Below are 20,024 nucleotides of genomic sequence, written 5' to 3' on the forward strand. Positions count from 1 at the left end.
CCACCTGGCTACAACCTCCCTTCAGGTAGTTGGAGACAGCAATAAGGTCTCCCCTGAGCCTCCTCCAGGCTAAAGTTCCCTCAGCCTCTTCTCACAGGGCTGTGCTCTAATCTTCTCCCCAGCTTTGTTGCCCTTCTCTGGACACCTTCCAGCACCTCAACATCTTTCTTAAACTGAGGAGCCCAGAACTAGACACAGGACTCAAGGTGTGGCCTGACCAGTGCTGAGCACAGGGCAGAATGACTTCCCTGCTCCTGCTGGCCACACTATTGCTGATCCAGGCCAGGACGCTATTTGCCTTCTTGGCCACCTGGGCACACTGCTGGCTGATGTTCAGCCTCCTGTCAACCAGCGCCCCCAGGTCCCTTTCCGCCTGGCCGCTCTCCGGCCGCTCTGTCCCCAGCCTGCAGCGCTGCAGGGGGGATGCTGTGGCCAGTGTGCAGAGCCTGGCCCTGAGCTGCTTACTTTGAAATCAAAAGTGTAATTGGTGTAAGGCATCAGGTTGTTCTCGTAGGCGCTCTTCAGCCGGAAGCCGTGGGTGATCCTGCCCTCCGAGGCCCCGTTCTTGCCGCTGCCGCTGAAGTTCATCAGACACTCGTTGTACCGCAGCTCCTTGAAGTCCTTGTGGTTGTCGGCCACGATGCCGTTGCTTAAGTATTCCACCACCCCTGGGGGCAAAGGGAAAGGGGGTCAGGGAAGGGCTTGACAACACAACATCCTGCTCCTCTCTCCTCAGAGCCAGCCTGGAGAGCTATGGAGCCGCCCCCACCACAACACAAGGACACGGCGCCGTGAGAGCAGGTCCAGAGGAGGCCACGGAGGTGATCTGAGGGCTGAAGCAGCTCTCCTGTGAGGAAAGGATGGGAGAGTTGGGGTTGCTCAGCATGGAGAACAGAAGGCTCCAGGGAGACTTTAGTAGAAGGGTTTAGAATAGACATGAGGAAGAAATTCTCCACCCTGAGGGTGGAACAGGTTTCCCAGATGATGTTGTAGAGTCTCCATGCCTGTGTTCAAAGCCAGGCTGGATGGGGCCTTGAGTAACCTGCTGTCCCTGCCCATCTCAGGGGGTTGGAGCTTTAAGGATCTTTAAGGTCCCTTCCAACCCAAACCATCCTAGGATTCAGGGAACGTTGGCTTGGAGTTCAAAACCAAGGCACCAGGAGATCACAAAAGCACTTCTAAGTGCTTTTACATCTAAGAGGGAATCTACACAGCAGCTTCCTTGTCCATGCTTGAGGCTCTGCAGAGGTTCTGACACCATTTCTGGTAGGTTGCAGTAAACCCACAGCACACAGACTCCATCACCAACTCACATCTGCCCTGCTTCCTGCTCAAGCAGTGAGCATTTATTTAACCCTTTACTTAAGATCTACTTGTGCTTTTCTACATCTCTGTAGGAGCAACCAATTTTTGTGGAGCATACAACTGATCCAGGCGAGTTGAGAGGTGTCCCTGCCCATGGCAAGGGAGTTGGAGGAGATGATCTCTCAGGTCCTTTCCAACCTGAGCCATTCTAGGATTCTATGATCCCAAAAAGCAGTTGACTGAGGTACAGGACTTGGATTCTCTTCAGCCAGACTTTGAAAGACAGTTGCTGCTGAGAAGCTTTCATCCACACCAGCCCAGGGAAGTGCAAACCATCCAACACCCTTGGAGGAAAAGAGGATTCTCCAGAGGTTGAGTTAACAATGAAGCCCAAACCAGTCTCACCTGAATCAGGCAATGAGTTGAGATCTGCACACAGCACCAGAGGGATAGAGTTAGGATCTGCTGTTGGGCTGTTGGGCCTGCTGGAGGCTTTCTCAAGGATGTTCTTCAGCTCTGAGACAAACATCATGGTCTGGATGAGTTTGACATCTGAGTACTCAGGGTCCCAGTGCATGTGGGCATTGGCCACGATGAGCAGCTGCTTGTCCACGTGAAGCGATTTCATACCTGGAGAAACAAACACACACATTTTAACAGGGAACAGCTGATGGGAATGTGGGAATGTGGCAGATCCTCCCTCTTTACACCCAGGCTCCTACTCACTTGCTCCAAATAATTCCTTGTGCACCTCTAACACCACGGCGACTCCGATGTTGTCCTTCGTCATCACTCTGTTCAGCATGGCCTCAGAACCTTCTGAGTTAGCCATGGCCACCTGGTTGAACTCCACAGTGTGCTTCTGCACCAGTGTGAATCTGATTAGACACAGAGAACAGCGTGAGGAGACCTGCTTTCCATCTCCACTCCACTCATCTCCAAGGAGAGGGCCTGCAGGACAGGGTGAGGCAACTTTCTTTTGTCCTCGCAGTTTATGGAAGCAAAGACAGGTCTCAGAACCACTCCCCCAGCCAGGAGAGAGCTCTGGGTCTGGCAAGCAAAATACTCCCAGGCCATACTTGGGGTTTAGGAGCTGTTGATTTGTCTCAGTGTGCACTTCTGAGGGGACTAGTCAAAGGTTATGACACTTCCTCAGAAGTGAGAGACACAAAATCATAGGATGGTTTGGGTTGGAAGGGACCTCCAAAGGTCATCCAGTCCAACCCCCCTGCAGTCAACTAGAGCAGGTTGCTCAGAGCCTTCTCCAGCCTGACCCTGAAGATTTCCAGGAATGGAGCCTCAAGTACCTCCCTGGGCAACACGTTCCAGTCCAGGGGGTTGGAATCTCTCCAATGAAGGAGACTCCACAACCTCTCTGGGCAGCCTGCTCCAGGGCTCCAGCACACTCACAGCACAGAAGTTTCTCCTCAGGCTGAGGTGGAACCTCCTGGGTTCCAGCTTGTACTTCTTGTTCTTTGTTCTGTCCCAGAAGAGACAGAGCCTGGGCCCTTCATCTTGACACCCACCCCACAGGTATTTACAGACACTAAGAGAGGGAAGCTTTCAGCCCTAAACTGCTGGGTTTCAGGGATTTTGCCACAGCTGCTCCTGGCCCTTACTTCTCAGTTTTGAAGAATATTGCACAGCCATCCACGTGCTTCTTCTCCTGCTCAGACATGATTTTGGCACGAGACTTGGGAGAGAAGAACCCATCGTAGCCTCGCTCCTTCAGGGCTGGCAGAAAAAGGGTGAAGTATTGCTCTGTTTCCACTTCCTGCAAGGGAACACAAAGGCCTTAGGCTACCAAAGTCAAGCCAAGCCAGCCTGGGCCTGCCTTGGCCTGCAGTCAGCAGCTCTCAGCAAAGCAAAAAAGCTTCTGTTAGCACGAATCCTCTCACTTCCTAGGTTAATGGGTTGCTGGCAGTGGGTCTGCATTCCTGGCTGTGCTGGAATGCCCCCAAAAGGGAGGTGACAGCAATGGCTTACACCTGATGCATTTGACACCTGAATGTGGACACTGCCCTAGGCTAAAGCTTAGGATATCCAGCAGCAATTAGTAGTTCCTCTAGAGAGCTCTTTCACACAAAGGTCTCTCACTGCTCTCTAACAACACAGTTCCTTTGCAGTGACATTTGGACTCCAGGAGGATTTCAGAGGTTGATCTCTGGAGGTTTGCAGACCAAGGTAACTCCTCTCTTCCTGTGGAAGACTTTTGCTTACCAAAAACTTGCTTACAAATGGAAAGCTCAGTTTAAAGGCAGAAGTGTTCTAAGCATCAGCAGTGAACTTCTAATAGCACAGAAGGATACAGGTACCAAGGACAAATGATGTTGAACTCTGAACAGCCTTTATTTGCCACAGCAAGTATTTTTGAGACTCTGACTGCTGTACCAAGCAGGAATGGAGTAGGATCAGTGGCAGTGTGGTGACAGAGCATTTTATATTCTCCCATCCACCCAGAGGGAGACTATTTAGGATGCTCATCTGAGGGGGAAGAGACACAGATTCATAGACTCACAGATTCATAGAATGGTTTGGGTTAGGAGGGACCTTAAAGATCATCTAGTTCCAACCTCCTGCCACTAAAGCAGGTTGCTCAAGGCCTCATCCAGCCTGGCCTTGAACACCTCCAGGGAGGGGGCATCCACAGCCTCACTGGGCAACCTGTTCCAATGTCTCTCTACCCTCACTGGCAAGAATCTCTTCCTAAACTCCAGTCTAAATCTCCCCTCCTCAAGCTTCAATCCTGATCTTCCACTAGAGATTACCAACTGACTGAGCCAATTTTACCTCATTTAATTTGTCTCATTTCATGAAACACAAGCCAAGATGTAAAGGAGGAGCTGTGCACACAGCTCGAGTTGGCAAACCCCAGGCTTTGGTAGCCAGCAGGTGGATGTGGTGCTCTCAGGATTCCACTCCAGAGGAGGAACTTAACATTTTCTCTTTCTTATGAAGAAGAATGGGTTTCCAGTTACCTGAAGACTAATGATATCTGCATCACAGTTGACAATTTCTTCCATGATCCCCTTTTTCCTGTACTCCCAGTTGAGTGCCCAGGACGGGCAGTAGCCGTAGAGCTGCCGGGTGGCGTATTTGTCACACAGGACATTGTAACACATAACTGTGAATGAAGCTGGAAGGGCAGAAAGAAACAGAGGGAAAGGTGATCAGCCTCACAAAGTGACAAAAAATGACCTTGTTCAAGGTATGTTCTGGACCTGGTGTCCCTCAGGGGTCGGTGCTGGGACCAGTGCTGTTTAAGCTCTTTGTCAGCAGCATGGGCAGTGGGATTGAGGCACCCTCAGCAAGTTTGCAGGTGACACCAAGCTGCATGGTGCTGCTGACACACTAGAGGGAAGGATCTATCCAGAGGGGCTGCAGAGGTAGACCCAAGTCAACCTCTAGAAATTCAACAAGACCAAGTGCAAGGTTCTGCACCTGGGCCGGGGCAATCCCAAGCACAAATCCAGGCTGGGTGAGGAGCAGGCTGAGAGCAGCCCTCAGGAGAAGAGCTTGGGGGTGTCAGAAAGTGACAATCTCCCTGTGAGCCACCAATAGTCACTGGCAGCCCAGCAGGCAGCTGTGTGCTGGGCTGTATCCACAGCAGGGAGAGCAGCAGCACAGGGAGGGGATTCTGCTCCTCTGCTCTGCTGAGACCCCACCTGCAGCACTGCCTCCAGTTCTGGTGCCACCAGCATGAGAGGGACATGGAGCTGCTGGAGCAGGGCTGGAGAACCTCCCCTGTGGGGACAGGCTGAGGGAGCTGGGGTTGTTCAGCCTGGAGAAGAGAAGCCTTCAGGGAGACCTTAGAGCAACTTTCCAGTACCTGAAGAGTCAAGGAGGGACTTTTTACAAGGGCTTGGAGTGATAGGATGAGGGACAATGGATTGAAGCTTGAGGAGGGCAGATTTAGGCTGGAGATTAGGAATAAATAACAACAGGAGCATTTTAGTTCTTTAGAGAAGCTTTTTGAGGGCTACAACCAGGCTGTGCAGAGGAGGAAGAGCCCCTAGATATGGAGAACTTGGAGAAACCCCTTGCACAACAAAGGGCATTAAGCTGACTCCAGAACCAGGCCCCTCCACCAGTTTGGTTGCAGAGGAAGACTTCTCCAAGCCTCACTTTGGTCAGCCTGTGTGTGCAGACACAGCATTTGCCTACAGTTCTTTTGCAGATGCTGTTATTTCTGAGCAATGGACTGTTTAAAGCAAGCTCTTCTGCTTGGGCAGCAGGGGATGGAGCAGTTAGGAAAAAGCCTAAAAAGGCAAATTCAAAGGAGAAAAGCTGAACTGACAGCACAGCCAGGTGTTCGTTGGTTTGCTACCTATGGACACAAATTGCTGTTTCCAATCTGATCCACCTAAAGCTTCAGAAAATGAAGCCAAAGAGAAGTTTTTCAGTGCAGCACTGTGTGAACAAAGGGGAAAAAGAATCACAGATATTTGGGGTTTGTTACCTGAGGGCAGAATTTGGTCTCGTTCCTTTAAAGTGATCCATGGCCTTGGAGGCAGCTGCTCTGGATGAACTGCAGAAAAGGGAGAGCAGTGATTAACTCAAGGTCTGCTTTTGGGACTTGCAGTTTCTAGGTCAAAATGATGAGGGAACAATAATGTTTCATCCTGTGCTTTGCAACCACTGCTCCCCCCAGGTCAGAGACTAAGAGAATTGGGGCTTTTTAGGCTGAGGAACAGCAGCCTGAGGAGGGATCTCACCAACACTGATCAATACTTCAAGGGTGGGCGGCAGGAGGATGGCACCAGGCATTGTTCAGAGGTGCCCAGGGACAGGACAAGGGGCAATGGGCACAAACTTGAACATCAGAATTTCCATCTGAACATTAGAAGGAACTTCTTTAATTTAAGGGTGCTGGAGCCCTGGAGCAGGATGCCCAGAGAGGTTGTGGAGCTGTCTCCATCTCTGGAGGCATTCCAAACCCACTTGGAGGTGTTCCTGTGTGAACTCCTCTATTGCAGCTTGGTTACAGAACTATAAAGCAGGATTTATGTCAGGTACTGGATGTTATTGATCACTTTAGTATTTCTAGACCTAAATTGGGCATTCTGTGTGCATTTGGAATATAATTTCCAGTGGAAAGTATCAAAATGGCTTCAGCAAGGAAGGCTTTGCCCTTTGTAACCAGCAGCAGCCTTCCAGTACCTGAAGAGGCTGCAAGAAGGCTGCAGAGGGACTGATCCCAAAGGCCTGCAGGGACAGGATGAGGGGCAATGGTTTGAAATGAGAGAAAAGCAGACTTAGATTGGATGTTAGGAACAAGTTCTGCACCATGAGGCTGCTGGAACAACAAGTTGCCCTGGGAGGTGGTTGAGGCCCTGTCCTTGGAGATATTGAAGGTCAGGTTTGAGAAGGCTCTGAGCAACCTGCTCTAGTGGAGAATGTCCCTGCTGACTCCAGTGGGGGTGTACTGGATGACATTTGGAGGCCCCTTCCAACCCAAACCATTCTAGCATTCAAACAGCAGAGGGGACAACTAGCTTGCAAGGTGGGCAAAGCTTAGCCAATGTGCCAGCCTCTTTATTAGAATAGAATAGAATAAACCAAACCAGGTTGGAAGAGACCTTCAAGATCATCGTGTCCAACCCATCAACCAATCCAACCCACCCAAACAGCTAACCCATGGCACCAAGCACCCCGTCAAGTCTCCTTCTGAACACCTCCAATGATGGCGACTCCACCACCTCCTTGGGCACCCCGTTCCATAGCGCAATCACTCTTTCTGTATAGAACTTCTTCCTAACATCCAACCTGAACCTCCCCTGGCGCAGCTTGAGACTGTGTCCTCTTGTTCTGGTACTGGGTGCCTGGGAGAAGAGACCATCATCAGCCTGTCTACAACCTCCCTTCAGGTAGTTGTAGAGAGTGATAAGGTCACCCCTAAGTCTCCTCTTCTCCAGGCTAAGCAGCCCCAGCTCCCTCAGCCTCTCCTCATAGGGCTTGTGTTCCAAACCCCTCACTAACTTTGTTGCTCTTCTCTGGACTCGTTCCAGCAAGTCAACATCCTTCCTAAACTGAGGGGCCCAGAACTGGACACAGTACTCGAGGTGTGGCCTAACCAGTGCAGTGTACAGGGGCAGAATGACCTCCCTGCTCCTGCTGGCCACACTGTTCTTGATGCAGGCCAGGATGCCATTGGCCCTCTTGGCTGCCTGGGCACACTGCAGGCTCATGTTAAGCCTACCATCAACCAGCACCCCCAGATCCCTCTCTGCCTGGCTGCTCTCAGCCACTCTGACCCCAGCCTGTAGCACTGCTTCCCACTGGCTGCCTGTGTGTGTGCCTGAAACCACCTGACAGAAATGCAAAAGCAGTCAGAAACTACTCTCCTTTCAGGGGTTCAGCCTTTTGTTTGGGCAGGAAAAGCTGTCAGAAATGGGTCAGTCAGGAGGGGAGGGGAGGGCTTTCACCTGCTAGATTGTCAAGCATGTAGTTCAGTAGCTTGCGAGTTCCGTCCGGATCCTGGTAGAGGCTGAGAATATCTTGTGACAAAGGATTGCCTGCCAACAGCAGAGAACAACAGAGGGGTGAAGAGCTGCTTGGCTTTCCTCAGGCTTTCCAAGCAAGGAAAATCTCTCTGAGAACAGCCAGACTGACTCAGAAGGTATTCTGACTGGAAACTGGAGAACACCACAGAACAGAGGCCTCCTTCCTTCAGCTCACCTCAGTCACTGACAGTAGGTTAAAGGCTGCAGATTTGAAACTTGGAATTTAAGCCTCAGAAGGAGGTTTAGGAGCAGTAGAACCTGCAGCATCGTTTTGCCCAGCTCAGTTTTACTACAAGTTTACTCTCTGGCATAAACTGTGAGGAAAGGCACAGAGCTTCTGAGCCCAGCCCCCCTGGCAAGTCAGGATTACTCCAAGGAGAAGTTACCTGTGAAGAACTACTCCAAGGAATAGCTAACTAGAAAGAGCTACTCCAAAGAAGAGCTGACTGTAAGGAAAAGTTAACTGTAAATAACTACTCCAAGGATTAGTTGACTGTTTATAACTACCCCAAGAAATAATTGACTGTTAAGTAATAACTTCAAGGAAAAGTTAACTACAAAGAACTACTCCAAGCCAGACTTGACTGTCAATAAGTACTCCATGGAAATATGAACTGTGAATTACTACTCCAAGGAATAGCTGGCTGTGAATAACTACTCCAAGAAATAACTGACTATAAATCATTATTCCAAGGGAAAAAAAATTGACTATAAATAACTACTCCAAGGAAAAAATTAACTGTGTAGAGCTACTACAAGAAAAAGTTAACTGTAAATAACTCCTCCAAGGAATAGTTGGCTATAAAGAACTACTCCAAGGACAATTAATTGTGAATAGCTCCTCCAAGGAAAAGTTGACTGTAAATAACTACTCCAAGGAATACCTGACTGTAACTAATTGGATTAACTGACTGTAGATAACTGCTCCAAGAAATAATTGACTCTAAATAACTACTCCAAGGAATACTTAGCTGCAAATAACTACTCCAAGGAAAAAAATAACTGTGTAGAACTACTACAAGAAAAAAGTTAACTGTAAACAACTCCTCCAAGAAATAATTGACTATAAATAACTACTCCAAGGAAAAAGTCATTGTGAATAGCTACTCCAAGGGAAAATTAACTACTCCAAGGAAAAATTAACTACTCCAAGGGAATAGCTGGCTGTAAATAACTACCCCAAGGAAAAGTGAAGTGTAGAGAACTCACCTTTCAGACCTAGGGTCTGGAGCTGGAAGAGCCGTCCCAGTTCGTAAGGCAGAACCCGTAGCAGATTGTTATTCAAAAGCAATTCCCTGCAGCAAATGCAAAACCACTTTAGGTGAGGAGCACTTCAGAAGCAAACTCCACAAGTGGTGCTCACCTTCCCAGCTCCCACTTCTCACCCTGAGCTTTTTGTTGTTGTTGCTGTTGTGTGCCAATCTCCCCCTCTCAAAGAACAGCAACAACACAAAAAGGCCTCAAAACCCCCAAACCACAAAAGTCAATCAAGGAGAATTCAAAGAGCAGGCAATCACCAAGTCTCAAAAGAGTGTTTCAGAGCAGAAGAATCCATAGCTTACAGACCTGTGGAGGTGAGGAAAGGAGGGTAGTGAACCCAAAAGGCTACAACTGAAGCTTTGAATGGATCTGGAGTTTCTCAGGATGATTTTACACAGAAGAACTGAAACCAACGACCACAGTCTCCACCTAACCCCAGAGTGTAGAGTGCTGAGAGGTTAAGCAGGTACCTTCTCTCACCTGAGAGACACCATGTTTCCTAGTTCTGCTGGTAAACTTCTGAGTTTGTTGGATGAGAGGTCCAGGTAAAGCAGGTTCTGGAGCTTGGCAATGTCAGGTGGAATGCGTGTGAGGTTGTTGTCGTTGAGGTGCAGGGCGGTCAGGTGCGTCAGCGACCACAGCGACCTGCTCAAGCTCCGCACCCTGCCTGAGAGAGAACAGCAGAGAAGCAGGGAGTCACACAGTGCCTCAGCTTGGAAGGGACCTCATGCAGCATCGTGTGCACCAGCCCTACGAGGAGAGGCTGAGGGAGCTGGGGTTGCTTAGCCTGGAGAAGAGGAGGCTCAGAGACCTTATTGCTGCCTACAACTACCTGAAGGGAGGTTGTAGCCAGGAGGGGGTTGGTCTCTTCTCCCAGCAACCAGCAGCAGAACAAGAGGACACAGTCTCAAGCTGTGCCAGGGGAAGTTTAGGCTGGAGGTGAGGAGAAAGTTCTTCCCAGAGAGAGTTGTTAGCCATTGGAATGTGCTGCCCAGGGAGGTGGTGGAGTCACCGTCCCTGGAGGTGTTCAAGAGGGGACTGGATGTGGCACTTGGTGCCATGGCTTAGTAGTCATGAGGTCTTGGGTGAGAGGTTGGACTTGATGATCTTTGAGGTCTTTTCCAACCTTATTGATTCTATGATCATCTACTCCAACCTCTCCACTGTGTGCCCTTTCAACTAGACTGGACTGCTCAGGGCCTCATCCAACCTGGCCTTTGAACACCTCCACAGCCCCCCCAGGCAACCTGTTCCAGTGTCTCCCCACCCTCACTGGATAGAATTTCTTCCTGATTTCCAGTCTAAGTCTGCCCTCCCAATCTCCCAGTTGAAAGGAGAGAGACAGTTCTTGGGAAGCAGATGTGCTACCCAAAACTTCACCTCCAATCTGAGCTGGGCTTTTAAATCCACTGGGCTGCATGTGAGCCAACCAAGCCTCAAGGCAATCAGGCAGTCACAGATAGGTTGCCAAGACAAGTTGTGGAGGCCTCCTCCACAAAGGTGTTTCAAGACCAGGCTGGATGAGACCTTGAGCAACCAAGCCTAGTTGAGGGGCATCCCTGCCCATGGCAGGGAGGTTGGAGTAGATGATCCCTAAGGCCCCTTTCACCCTGAGCCATTCTGTGATTCTACAAATGCCTCAGGTTGGAAGGGACCTTTAAAGGTCATCTTGTCCAACCACCTTGCAGCAAGCAGGGACATCTCCAACTAGATCAAGCTGCTCAGGGTCTGAGCTGTCCCTAAGCTCAGTCAACCGACTCCTCCTCCCCCAGCTCGGAAAACTCTGGTTCCACCAGAGGATCCTCAGCCTGAAAGTGTCTGGTGTGATTCTGGGGCACCAACTCTGCTAGGCCCAGACTCAAGCCCAGAACAACTCACCTGAGATCTCCAATTCAGCCCAGTGTGACTTCTTCCCGTTGGCTACCTCTTCTGCTGACATGATGGTGTAAAGTCTGCGAGGATCTGGAGGATCATATTTTTCCTTTGGCATCCCTGTTAGTCTGAAAGAGCAGAACAACCATCACTGTCTGCCACCCCACACCATTTCTTCCTTTCCAGCCAGCCAGGAGATCTCCTTCCCCAGAGGCACCACAACACCACACTTACGGTCCAGACTATCATCCTGACAGCAGCCCAACTGCTGCCAGTGCCAGCAGGTGCTCAGACCTTTGCAGAACATGGGTTTGGAATGGAAAAGGACCTTTTCTCCTTCTAAACTGGGGTTCCTGCAGGCAGCTGCTGTGCTACCCTGACCCAGACTTTCACAGAATCACAGATTGCATCACTTTGGAAGGGACCCTCGAAGGTCATCTTGTCCAACCCCCTGCAGTCAGCAGAAACACTTCAAAGTAGATCAAGCTGCCCAGGGTTAATCTTGAATGTCTCCAAGGATGGGGCCTCAACCATATCCTTGGGCAACCTGTTTCAGTGTCTCACCACCCTCATTGTGCAGAACTTCCTCCTGATGTCCAACCTTAGTCTCCTCTGCTCCAGTTTCAAACCATTGCCCCTCGTCCTATCCCCACAGGCCCTTCTAAACAGTCCCTTCCCTGCCTTCCTGATGCATGCAGGCATTGCACAGGAGGGGCTGTCAGGGCTGCCCTGCCAAGGGTCTCAGTTACAGGTCTTGGGGCTTCTTTCCCTGCTGACCACCCCAGGAAATTCTGTTCAGGCTGAATTAAGGCTCCCTGTTGGAAGCATGGAGCAGACGTGAGCCCCAGGCCTAATTATAGCCAACTTCTATTTCCAGGTGCAGTCATACGGTGAGGAAAGCTACAGGGTAAGAGGATTCTGTGCCCATGCTGCTCAGCTGCAGCCACTCCCTTCAGGGTGCTGAACAAAAGAGAGGACTTAAGGACACAGGATTACACCTGAAATTCTTGCCTCAGAAACCCAAAAGCAGGAGGGAGAGTTCCCAACCCCATCGGAGTTCCAGGCTCTGCTCGGGGAGCGCTCAGCCTCCAGCGCTTGGGCTTTGGGCTCATCCTCACTGGTAAATGCTGCAGATCACAGAATGCTAGGAGGTGGAAGGGACCTCTGGAGATCATTGAGTCCAACCCCCCTCCTGCCCAGGAAAGGTCACACAGGAACACATCCAGATGGGGCTTGAAAGTCTCTAGAGAAGGAGAGTGCACAACCTCTGTGGGCAGCCTGCTCCAGGTCCCAGCACCCTCACAGCCAAGTTTTCCCTTGTGTTTAGGTGGAACCTCCCGGGCACCCTTTCAAGCTGAGGCTTACAACTATCCAGTGTAGGGCAATCCACTGCTTCCCTTGGGAGATGATCCCAATGTCTGATTGCTCTCATGGGGAAAAATGTTCTTCAGGAGTCCCACTGGAACCTCCCCAGCAGTGACTTGTCCCCATCCCCCCCTGTCTTCTCCATGGGACTCCTTGTGAAGAGGGAGTCTGCATCCTCCTGGTAGCCACTCTTTATGTACTGCTCCATGGTGATAAGGTCTCCCCTAAGCCTTCTCTTCTCCAGGCTGCACAAACCCAGCTCTCTCAGCCTTTCCAAGGAGTTTGGGTGCTGCAGCAAAAACTGTACTGTAGTGGTATGTGGTAGTAAGGTCTCCCCTGAGCCTCCTCAGGTACCCCAAGGCCCGGTGATGAAGTCTTCCAAAGCATCCTGTTTAGACCATCTGAGTCACCCCACACTCATCCATACCTGCCCACAGGCCAAGTAGATGACCACTGTGTGGGTGACACCATCAAAAAGCTTTGGGATTCCAGCTTCCTCCTTGGCAAGGGGAACCCAATTAGCTGATGTTGAAACCTGGCTGGCTGGGAGAAGTGCCCTGGCAACTGACAGCAATTTGGGGCAGTCAGAGGCTGTGCAGTGGGACAAGCCCTGAGCTGCCAGTCAGAGGCAGGCAAGTTTCTCAGATGTTAGTCACTTGGCTGTTGTTCTGAAATGGTGGTGAGTCAAAGGAGCAGCAGAGTCAGTCCCAGAGTTACAGAAAAGGGAAAACAAACCTAAATCCAATAGAGTTTGGTGGGTGGTTTTTTCCCTTCTGCTGCATTAACAGCAACATTGAGCAAGACTTAAAAGCCACCACATGTCCTTATGCAGAATAAAAAGGGATTTCTTCCTGGGTTCCCAACTCCTATCATTCCCATCTCCCCCTGCCTCTGCTTGTCCTGGAACTAAACTAACCCCAACCTCCTTTTGTTTGGTTTTCAGGGAGCTGCACTGAGGTCCCTGCACCAGCTAACCCCCAGAGCAGAGATGCATTTGTGCTGTCACAAGGAACAAAGCAGGAAGCCCAAGCCAGGGGTGTGGGAATTGAAGCAGCACCAATTTAGGTCAGCTTGAGCTGTTGTGAAGTTGCTGCCCTGGGGGATGGTTCAAGAGAGGCCTCTGCTAAATTCCAGCTAAGAGAGGTGTGACACAAGCAGAGTCTTTGCTTTTCAACTGGGACCACAAAGCAACACTTGCCAGCTTTTCTTCCAAGGAATTCCCTTGGGAATCTTTGGAAGCTACTAAAATTTGCTCTCCACTCCAGATCTAACCATGGAAACTTCAGCAGTGTGGCCCTGACACTGTGTAAATAAAAGACAACCTGGGTATGAACACAGCAGAACACTGAAGCTCTGAGCAAGCTTTGCAGTCTGGGGGTTTCTGTCATGCTTACTGGCTGCCAAGTCCATCCTCAAGAGCCTGGAGACCACTCAGCTGAGAGCCCAGCTATGGGCTCAGGTGAAGCTGAGCAGCTCCAGCTCAGCTGCATATAAAAAGGACTCAGGGGAGACTGCTTGCTTTGGAAGCTTTGTGAGCAGCAGGTCTGTGCCTGCCTTTGTTTTGTGCTTTTGTGCTCCTGTGCTGCTTTGTTTGCTGGCTTTTGTGTGCCAATTAAAGCCACAAAAACCCTGAGGAGTGCTGGAACTGTACTGATGGTGTGAGGACTGTTAGGGAAGAAAGTTTTGAGCAGGCTGTGACTCTGAAGACACTTTGTTTGGACAACAGAGGATCTTCTGCATGCTTGGAGCTCCTAAACAGAAGGTAATCACAGAAAAGGGCACTGCTCTTCTGCACTTAACTATCTAAGGCCCTCTGAAGGTGTACAGAGGTGGAGAACCCAAGATAGGGAGGGCACAGGGAGCAGCAGAGCACTTGTGAAGACCACCAAGTCTTGTGGGAAATGGCTGAGGGAACTGGGGGTGTTTAGTCTGCAGGAGAGGAGGCTGAGGGGAGACCTCATTGCCCTGAAAGGAGGCTGGAGTGAGGTGGGGCTTTGTCCCTTCATCCAAGGAACAAGAAAGAGGACAAGAGGAAGCAGCCTCAAGTTGCATCAGGGGAGGTTTAGGTTCCCCAGAAGGGCTGTGGAGGCCTGGAACAGGCTGCCCAGGGTAGTGGTGGAGTCCCTATCCCTGCAGGGGTCTCCAAAGCTGTGTAGATGTGCTGAGGCACAGGGCTTAGTGGTGACCTGGCAGTGCTGGCCTTGCTGAGCTCTTGCAATCAAACCAATGCTAGGATTCAGCATGAGCTGCAAGCTCTGGCTCTTCTGAGGGAGAAGCTGAAGGCAGCCCTGCAAATTGCATCAACACAAGAGAAAACAGGGACTGAGGGATTGCTTCACTCACAGTGTTAGTATTTTGGGATGGGTGGGGGAAATCAACAGCAGCTGCAGAGAGAGGAGCTCTCCATTACACAGCACATCCAAACTCACCAGAGGCACTAGCTCAGGGCTGCTGTGAGACAGCAACTGCACCACCATGGTTTGTAACAAAGTCAGCCTGCCTTTTCCAAAGGCAAGCAGAGGGATTAACCTCTGTGCACTGGAAAGAGAAAGGCTGCCCCAGGCTGCCCAGATTATTTGGCATCTAGGTTGCAGGAGGACATGGAAGCCAGATAGGTCAAAAATCCCTTAGAGCTCTGTGCTGCTGCAAAATGATGACCCCAGGGAGGTGAGAAGATGCAATTCTTACATGACAGTGACTCTAAGGTGGTGGTGTGTCCAAGTCCTTTCATCCCTCAGACTAAATGAATTGTTGGCTCCCAGCAAGGAGGCAGATTGCAAAGAGCTGCAGCACCTTCCCCTTGCTCCAGCCCTGTGCTCACAGAGGTGCTGGCACAGCTCAAACCCCTGGCCTCCAGCAGTCACATTCTTTGGGATTTGCTTTGAGTTTCAGGCTCTGTATACAGCTGAGTCAAACTGCCAAAGCATTCTGAAAGCTACCCACCAGCCAGCCCTCCATCACTCCTCTTTCCTCTGAGCAGCAGCAGCTTGCTGTCCATCCACTTCCCAGATGGTGATTCCTCCCAGGAGTGCAAACTCCTGCTGGCTGAGGAGGCCAGAGGGTGTGTGCACGTGTGCAGGCACAGGGAAGCTGCAGCACCAGCTGCAAAAGAGCCATTTTTATCTGTGGGGTTTGTAAGGGGGGTGAAAGGGCTGCAAAGGGAGGAGAGCAAGGCTGCTGGTGTGCAGGGAGGGTGCCCTGGGTGTGCCAGCAAGGCTGCTGGTGTGCAGGGAGGGTGCCCTGGGAGTGCCAGCAAGGCTGCTGGTGTGCAGGGAGGGTGCCCTGGGAGTGCCAGCAAGGCTGCTGGTGTGCAGGGAGGGTGCCCTGGGAGTGCCAGCAAGGCTGCTGGTGTGCAGGGAGGGTGCCCTGGGTGTGCCAGCAAGGCTGCTGGTGTGCAGGGAGGGTGCCCTGGGAGTGCCAGCAAGGCTGCTGGTGTGCAGGGAGGGTGCCCTGGGTGTGCCAGCAAGGTGGGATCACAGAGGGCTTCATGTCATTGCTTCAACAAATCCCAGAGAAGCAGAGATAAGTCATAGGAAAAATATCCTGGAAGGGGGAAAAAAACCCCAAAGAACAAACACCAAAAGGGGAGGAGTGGGAAGGGAGGGAAAGAGCTGAGCTGTGTTTGATTACTTCTAGAGCCAACTGGCACTCATTTGATGGAAATGCTAATTGTCCTACTGCCATACACCCAGTAGTTATTTCCCCCTGTTCCCTCATCTCCTCCAAATGAAGTCTAGAGGCTTGTCTTAAATCACAGGTGACACAAGAATCTCCCAGGTTGCCACCCTTCCTCTTCCTCCCTGTCACACCCCCACTTACAAGAAGAGCTGAACAATTTGCTGCATGGCCAAGGCTATGGAGCACTGAGGGGGTTATTTTTAACCTCTGTGCTTGGTTAACTCCTCAGTCCTTACTCCAAAGGAACAGTTTCTGCTCTGTTTGAGACAGTCTGGCTGTCTGGCTGCCAAGTCTTGAGTACCTGCCCCAAGTCAGAGTAACAGCAGGCTTAGCTTTACTGCTTCCAAAGGAGCTCTTAGGGGGTAGTTTACTCACAGGGCAGGCAGCTCCTCAAAAGCTAAGCTCTGCTATGCAGAAATGCATACAAGGGGTCTTGTTGTAGGGCAAGGAGCTTCACCAGCCAGCCTGTAAACAAATCTAGCCCCCAAAGGGATGGTTTCAGGAGCACAGTTAGTTATTTACATGAGTTGTTTCCCCCCCTTGCTGAAAGAAATGACCCATTTGCAATGCTGCCCCAGCCCCTGGAGAGTGCTGGGCTTTTAATGAGATACAGGACAAAGTGGTTTAAAGGATTAGGACCTGAAGTCACTGGGAGTCTGGGGAAGGAGGCAGCCAGGGCTGGATCAGTAGTGAGCTTCAAGCCAAAATGCTGTCCTGAGCTGTGGGCACAGAAGGGAGGCAGCTGCACAGGGCTGTAGTGCAAAGCAGGAGGTTCTCTCCTAGGACTGAAAACACCAAGGACTGAGCAAGCCTCAAGTGTGGTGCTGTCTGAGCATCCCTCCAGGGAAAGATGGTTTATTGACCAGCCTAATCCCACACCTCAGCTCATTCATGAGAGAGACTCTGTTCAGCTTGTCCCTGAGCCAACCCCTTGTCTGATTCAGCTCCTCAGGATCAATAATTGGAGAGCAGTCACCTATTGGCCTGGTTTTGGAGCCAAAACTCCCCTAAAATCATTCATTCATGCACACAGCCCCTGCAGCAGCCTGGAAGGGATCTCAGTGAGCATTTCTTCCTTCCTTTCAAACTCAACTCAAACCATCAATAACTTCCCATCCCTCACAGGGGAGGTTTGTGCTTGGAGAGAAGGAGGAATGAGGTTTCTTTCTGTGGCTATGATGTTCTCTTGCCCTTTAAGGGGGAGGCTGCCAGCACTTGGTCAAAATAAGCAAAGCCCAGCAGCACCCCAGCTCCACTCCCTGGGTGATAGAAAGCTCAGGGGCAGCTTATCACTCACAATCTGTTCTTTGCAGCAATGATTAATGGCAGAGAGGAATTTGCCACCTTGCTCGAACAAAAGTGACTTCAAACAGCTTCAGAGTCACAAGGCCTGCCCTGTTCAGCTACAGGTAGAGGTTGGATGAGTCAAAGCTCAAGACTTTAAAAGCAGAGGGGAGGGAAGAGAAAGGCAGGGGAAGAAAAGTCCAGGCTAATAGTGGAGATTGTTTTGAGTTGCTGGCACAGAAAATTAGCCTTTTGATAGCACAGCCCCCAGGATGCTGCACCAGTGCTCAAAGGACCTAGGCTGGAGGAGAAAGGAAAGGGAGCTCTTGACAATAAAGCACTTTATAGGCAATAAATCTCCTCCTTGGTAGGGTCTATTTAATCAAAGCAGTAAACCAGCTTGCCTCATGGCCTGACAAAAGCATATCATTTGGGTATGGAAAGCCAGTGAGCTCTGCTGCTTCTGCATCTGCTTATCCCAATCCTTCCCCCTGTGCATTTACACCAGGCTTAAACTTCCAAATACCAGATTTAGCATGGAAAAAAATATCAGTGCTGCTGAGTGACACAAACTCTCCTAGCTGCATTCCAGCAAGGTGGGAAATGAGAAAGCACAGCAACAGCAGCCCAGGACAGTCTCTGCAGGGAGCAGGAAATGAATATGCAGGCAGCTGAGAAGTGAACTGAGCAGCTCCCTACAGCCTGTGCTTGCACAGGCTTCCTTGAGGTCTCCCCTCCCTGCCACACCAAGTTTTGGTCATGGGCCTTCAGTGCAGAGTTGCTGGTGCAGAAGCCATCAGGCACTGACAGCACTAAAGCTTTCAAGGCACTGAGGTGCTAGGAAGCCCAAGTGCTCACCACACCAAGTGCTGTACAAAAGATAATGATCTCTGATAGGAAGTTACAAAGGGAAACAGACTCCAACAGCCTGGTCCTAGCCAGCTGGGCTGCAGGCAGAGTGCTGCTTTACTGAAAGAGCCTAAAGCAAAAGCAGAGACACTGGGGGCAGGAGGAAGAGGCAGGTGTGGCTTCAGGAATGCTGCAGCCTTGTTGACAGCTCAAGGTTTTCAACCACAGCGTTTTGCAGGTAGAAAATACTTCTGAGTTGTACTCATCTCCCTGCAAAGATGGATGGCCAGGGTTGTTTTGTCCATGCCAGGCAAGAAATGGCCATCAATTTCAACCTGAGCACAAGGAGCTTGGCTTGGCAGCACCCAGGGGAGACCACAGCTGGCAGAGAAACAGCTTGCTGCTCATCCCAGCACTAGGGCAGCCTTCAGTCACAACCTCCCTGGGCAACCTGTTCCAGTGTCTCCCCATACTGTTTGTATGTTCTCAGCTCTGTGGCCTGCAGCCCTTCCTGCTCCTTGTGCTTAACACTAAGATTTGAGGGCCTAAAAAGGTGTTTGAGACCTGCTGATGGAATGGTCTCCTTCAAACCCTCCAGATGCTTTTGTCTCTTCCGTGTTAAGCTGGGGAGGGGAATGGTGTGAAGTCACTCAGCTTCCTGCTGGCACAAGGAGATGCATCTCCCTTTACAGATCAGGCATGGGCACAGGACACAAGAGGCAATGTCCTGAAATTGTGCCAGGGGAGGGTAAGGCTGCAGATGAAAAATTCCTTTGCTGCCAGAGTGGTCAGGGATTAGAACAGGCTGCCCAGGGAGGTGGTGGAGTCCCCAGCTGTGGAGGTGTTCAGGAAACCTGTGGCCATGGCACTTGGGGCCATGGTTTAGTGGCCATGGTGGTCTTAGGTTGATGGTTGGACTTGGTGCTCTTGGAGGTCTCTTCCAACTGAAACAATTCCATGATTCTATGATTAAAGAAATGTCTTTTACCTCGAGTGAGCTTTGACACATGGAGAATATCCTTTGCTCTTCTTGTTGCTTCAGGCTGAGAGCTGGAGCAGAACTAACACAGAGCAAAGCAGAGAGCTGTCACCCAGACATCCCTGGGGAGAAACACAGACAGGAACCATGGGTAGCACATTGAAGCTGCCAGTGTTTGCTGGCCTTTCAGAAAGGGTTGATTCACTGCTTTGTGCTGGAGCATGGATCTGTGTGAGCTGCCCAAGCCCTTCACACACGACACAGGCTGCTTCCTGCTGATACAGGTAGGAAGCTTCAAACTGATTTGCAAGGGCTGTAAAAGCAGCACAGCTTTTGCTGCCTGTTTGCTGTCACAAACTGTGCTGCAGGTAAAAGGAAACTCTCTTTGCATCGACTCATGGGACTTGCCAGCTCTGGGCAGGAAAAGGCCAGCGGGAGGAGTGCTGAATAGGGCTCCAGAAAACTGGGCACTGCTTCCTCTGTGCCTTAAAACTCAAGTGATATTCATTCTGGTGGCTGAGCTGTCAGCTGGCCCTGGGAGTGGGGGAGAGCTAGCCCAGGCTGAGCTCTGCAGCCAGCAGAAGTTTCCACTTGTGAACGCCTTTCCTCTAAGCCCTTCTTGTTTTGGAAAGTTCAGAAAGCAAAAGGAGAATGGGGCCAGGCAACTTCTCACACAGGCACAAGTGCTGGGCAGAGCTGGCTTCACACTGGGAGTTTTGCCTCCAGCCAAATTAGATCTTGCTGTTGGGAGTAGCTCAGTCTCCAGGAACATTCTGGTACCTGTGCAATCATTTTGCTCCTTCTCCTCCCTAATCTCAGTGAAAGACTGTGAAGGAGTGAGATGGCAAACAGGTTACTTTAATACACCAGACCTGTGATGCAGGGCCCTGGAATCATCTGTAAAGTGATCAGGGGGCTGGAGCACCTCT

At 50.7% G+C, this 20,024-nt stretch overlaps 1 protein-coding gene across 4 annotated transcripts in view; it reads right to left on the reverse strand.

Annotated features, from left to right (window-relative positions):
- CNOT6L (CCR4-NOT transcription complex subunit 6 like) overlaps window positions 1–20,024 on the reverse strand; it is a 32,835-nt gene that overhangs the window by 4,831 nt on the left and 7,980 nt on the right. For 2 of the 4 annotated variants that reach the window (XM_068153788.1, XM_068153787.1), the window contains exons 2-12: window positions 19,105–19,217; window positions 10,947–11,068; window positions 9,549–9,735; window positions 9,018–9,103; window positions 7,731–7,820; window positions 5,765–5,833; window positions 4,284–4,441; window positions 2,925–3,079; window positions 2,032–2,183; window positions 1,711–1,935; window positions 466–668 (exon numbers count right to left, since the gene is read on the reverse strand). In XM_068153788.1, coding sequence (XP_068009889.1) covers window positions 466–668; window positions 1,711–1,935; window positions 2,032–2,183; window positions 2,925–3,079; window positions 4,284–4,441; window positions 5,765–5,833; window positions 7,731–7,820; window positions 9,018–9,103; window positions 9,549–9,735; window positions 10,947–11,058 — 1,437 coding nt within the window. In that variant the 5' untranslated portion in view covers window positions 11,059–11,068; window positions 19,105–19,217. The remainder of the gene's footprint in view (window positions 1–465; window positions 669–1,710; window positions 1,936–2,031; window positions 2,184–2,924; window positions 3,080–4,283; window positions 4,442–5,764; window positions 5,834–7,730; window positions 7,821–9,017; window positions 9,104–9,548; window positions 9,736–10,946; window positions 11,069–19,104; window positions 19,218–20,024) is intronic. The other 2 variants (XM_068153789.1, XM_068153790.1) reach the window with 1 other exon arrangement.

This window comes from Melanerpes formicivorus, unplaced genomic scaffold (genome assembly GCF_026170545.1).
Source record: "Melanerpes formicivorus ecotype bairdi unplaced genomic scaffold, bMelFor1.0.p_v2 SCAF_27, whole genome shotgun sequence".
In the NCBI taxonomy this organism is placed as follows: Eukaryota; Metazoa; Chordata; class Aves; order Piciformes; family Picidae; genus Melanerpes; species Melanerpes formicivorus.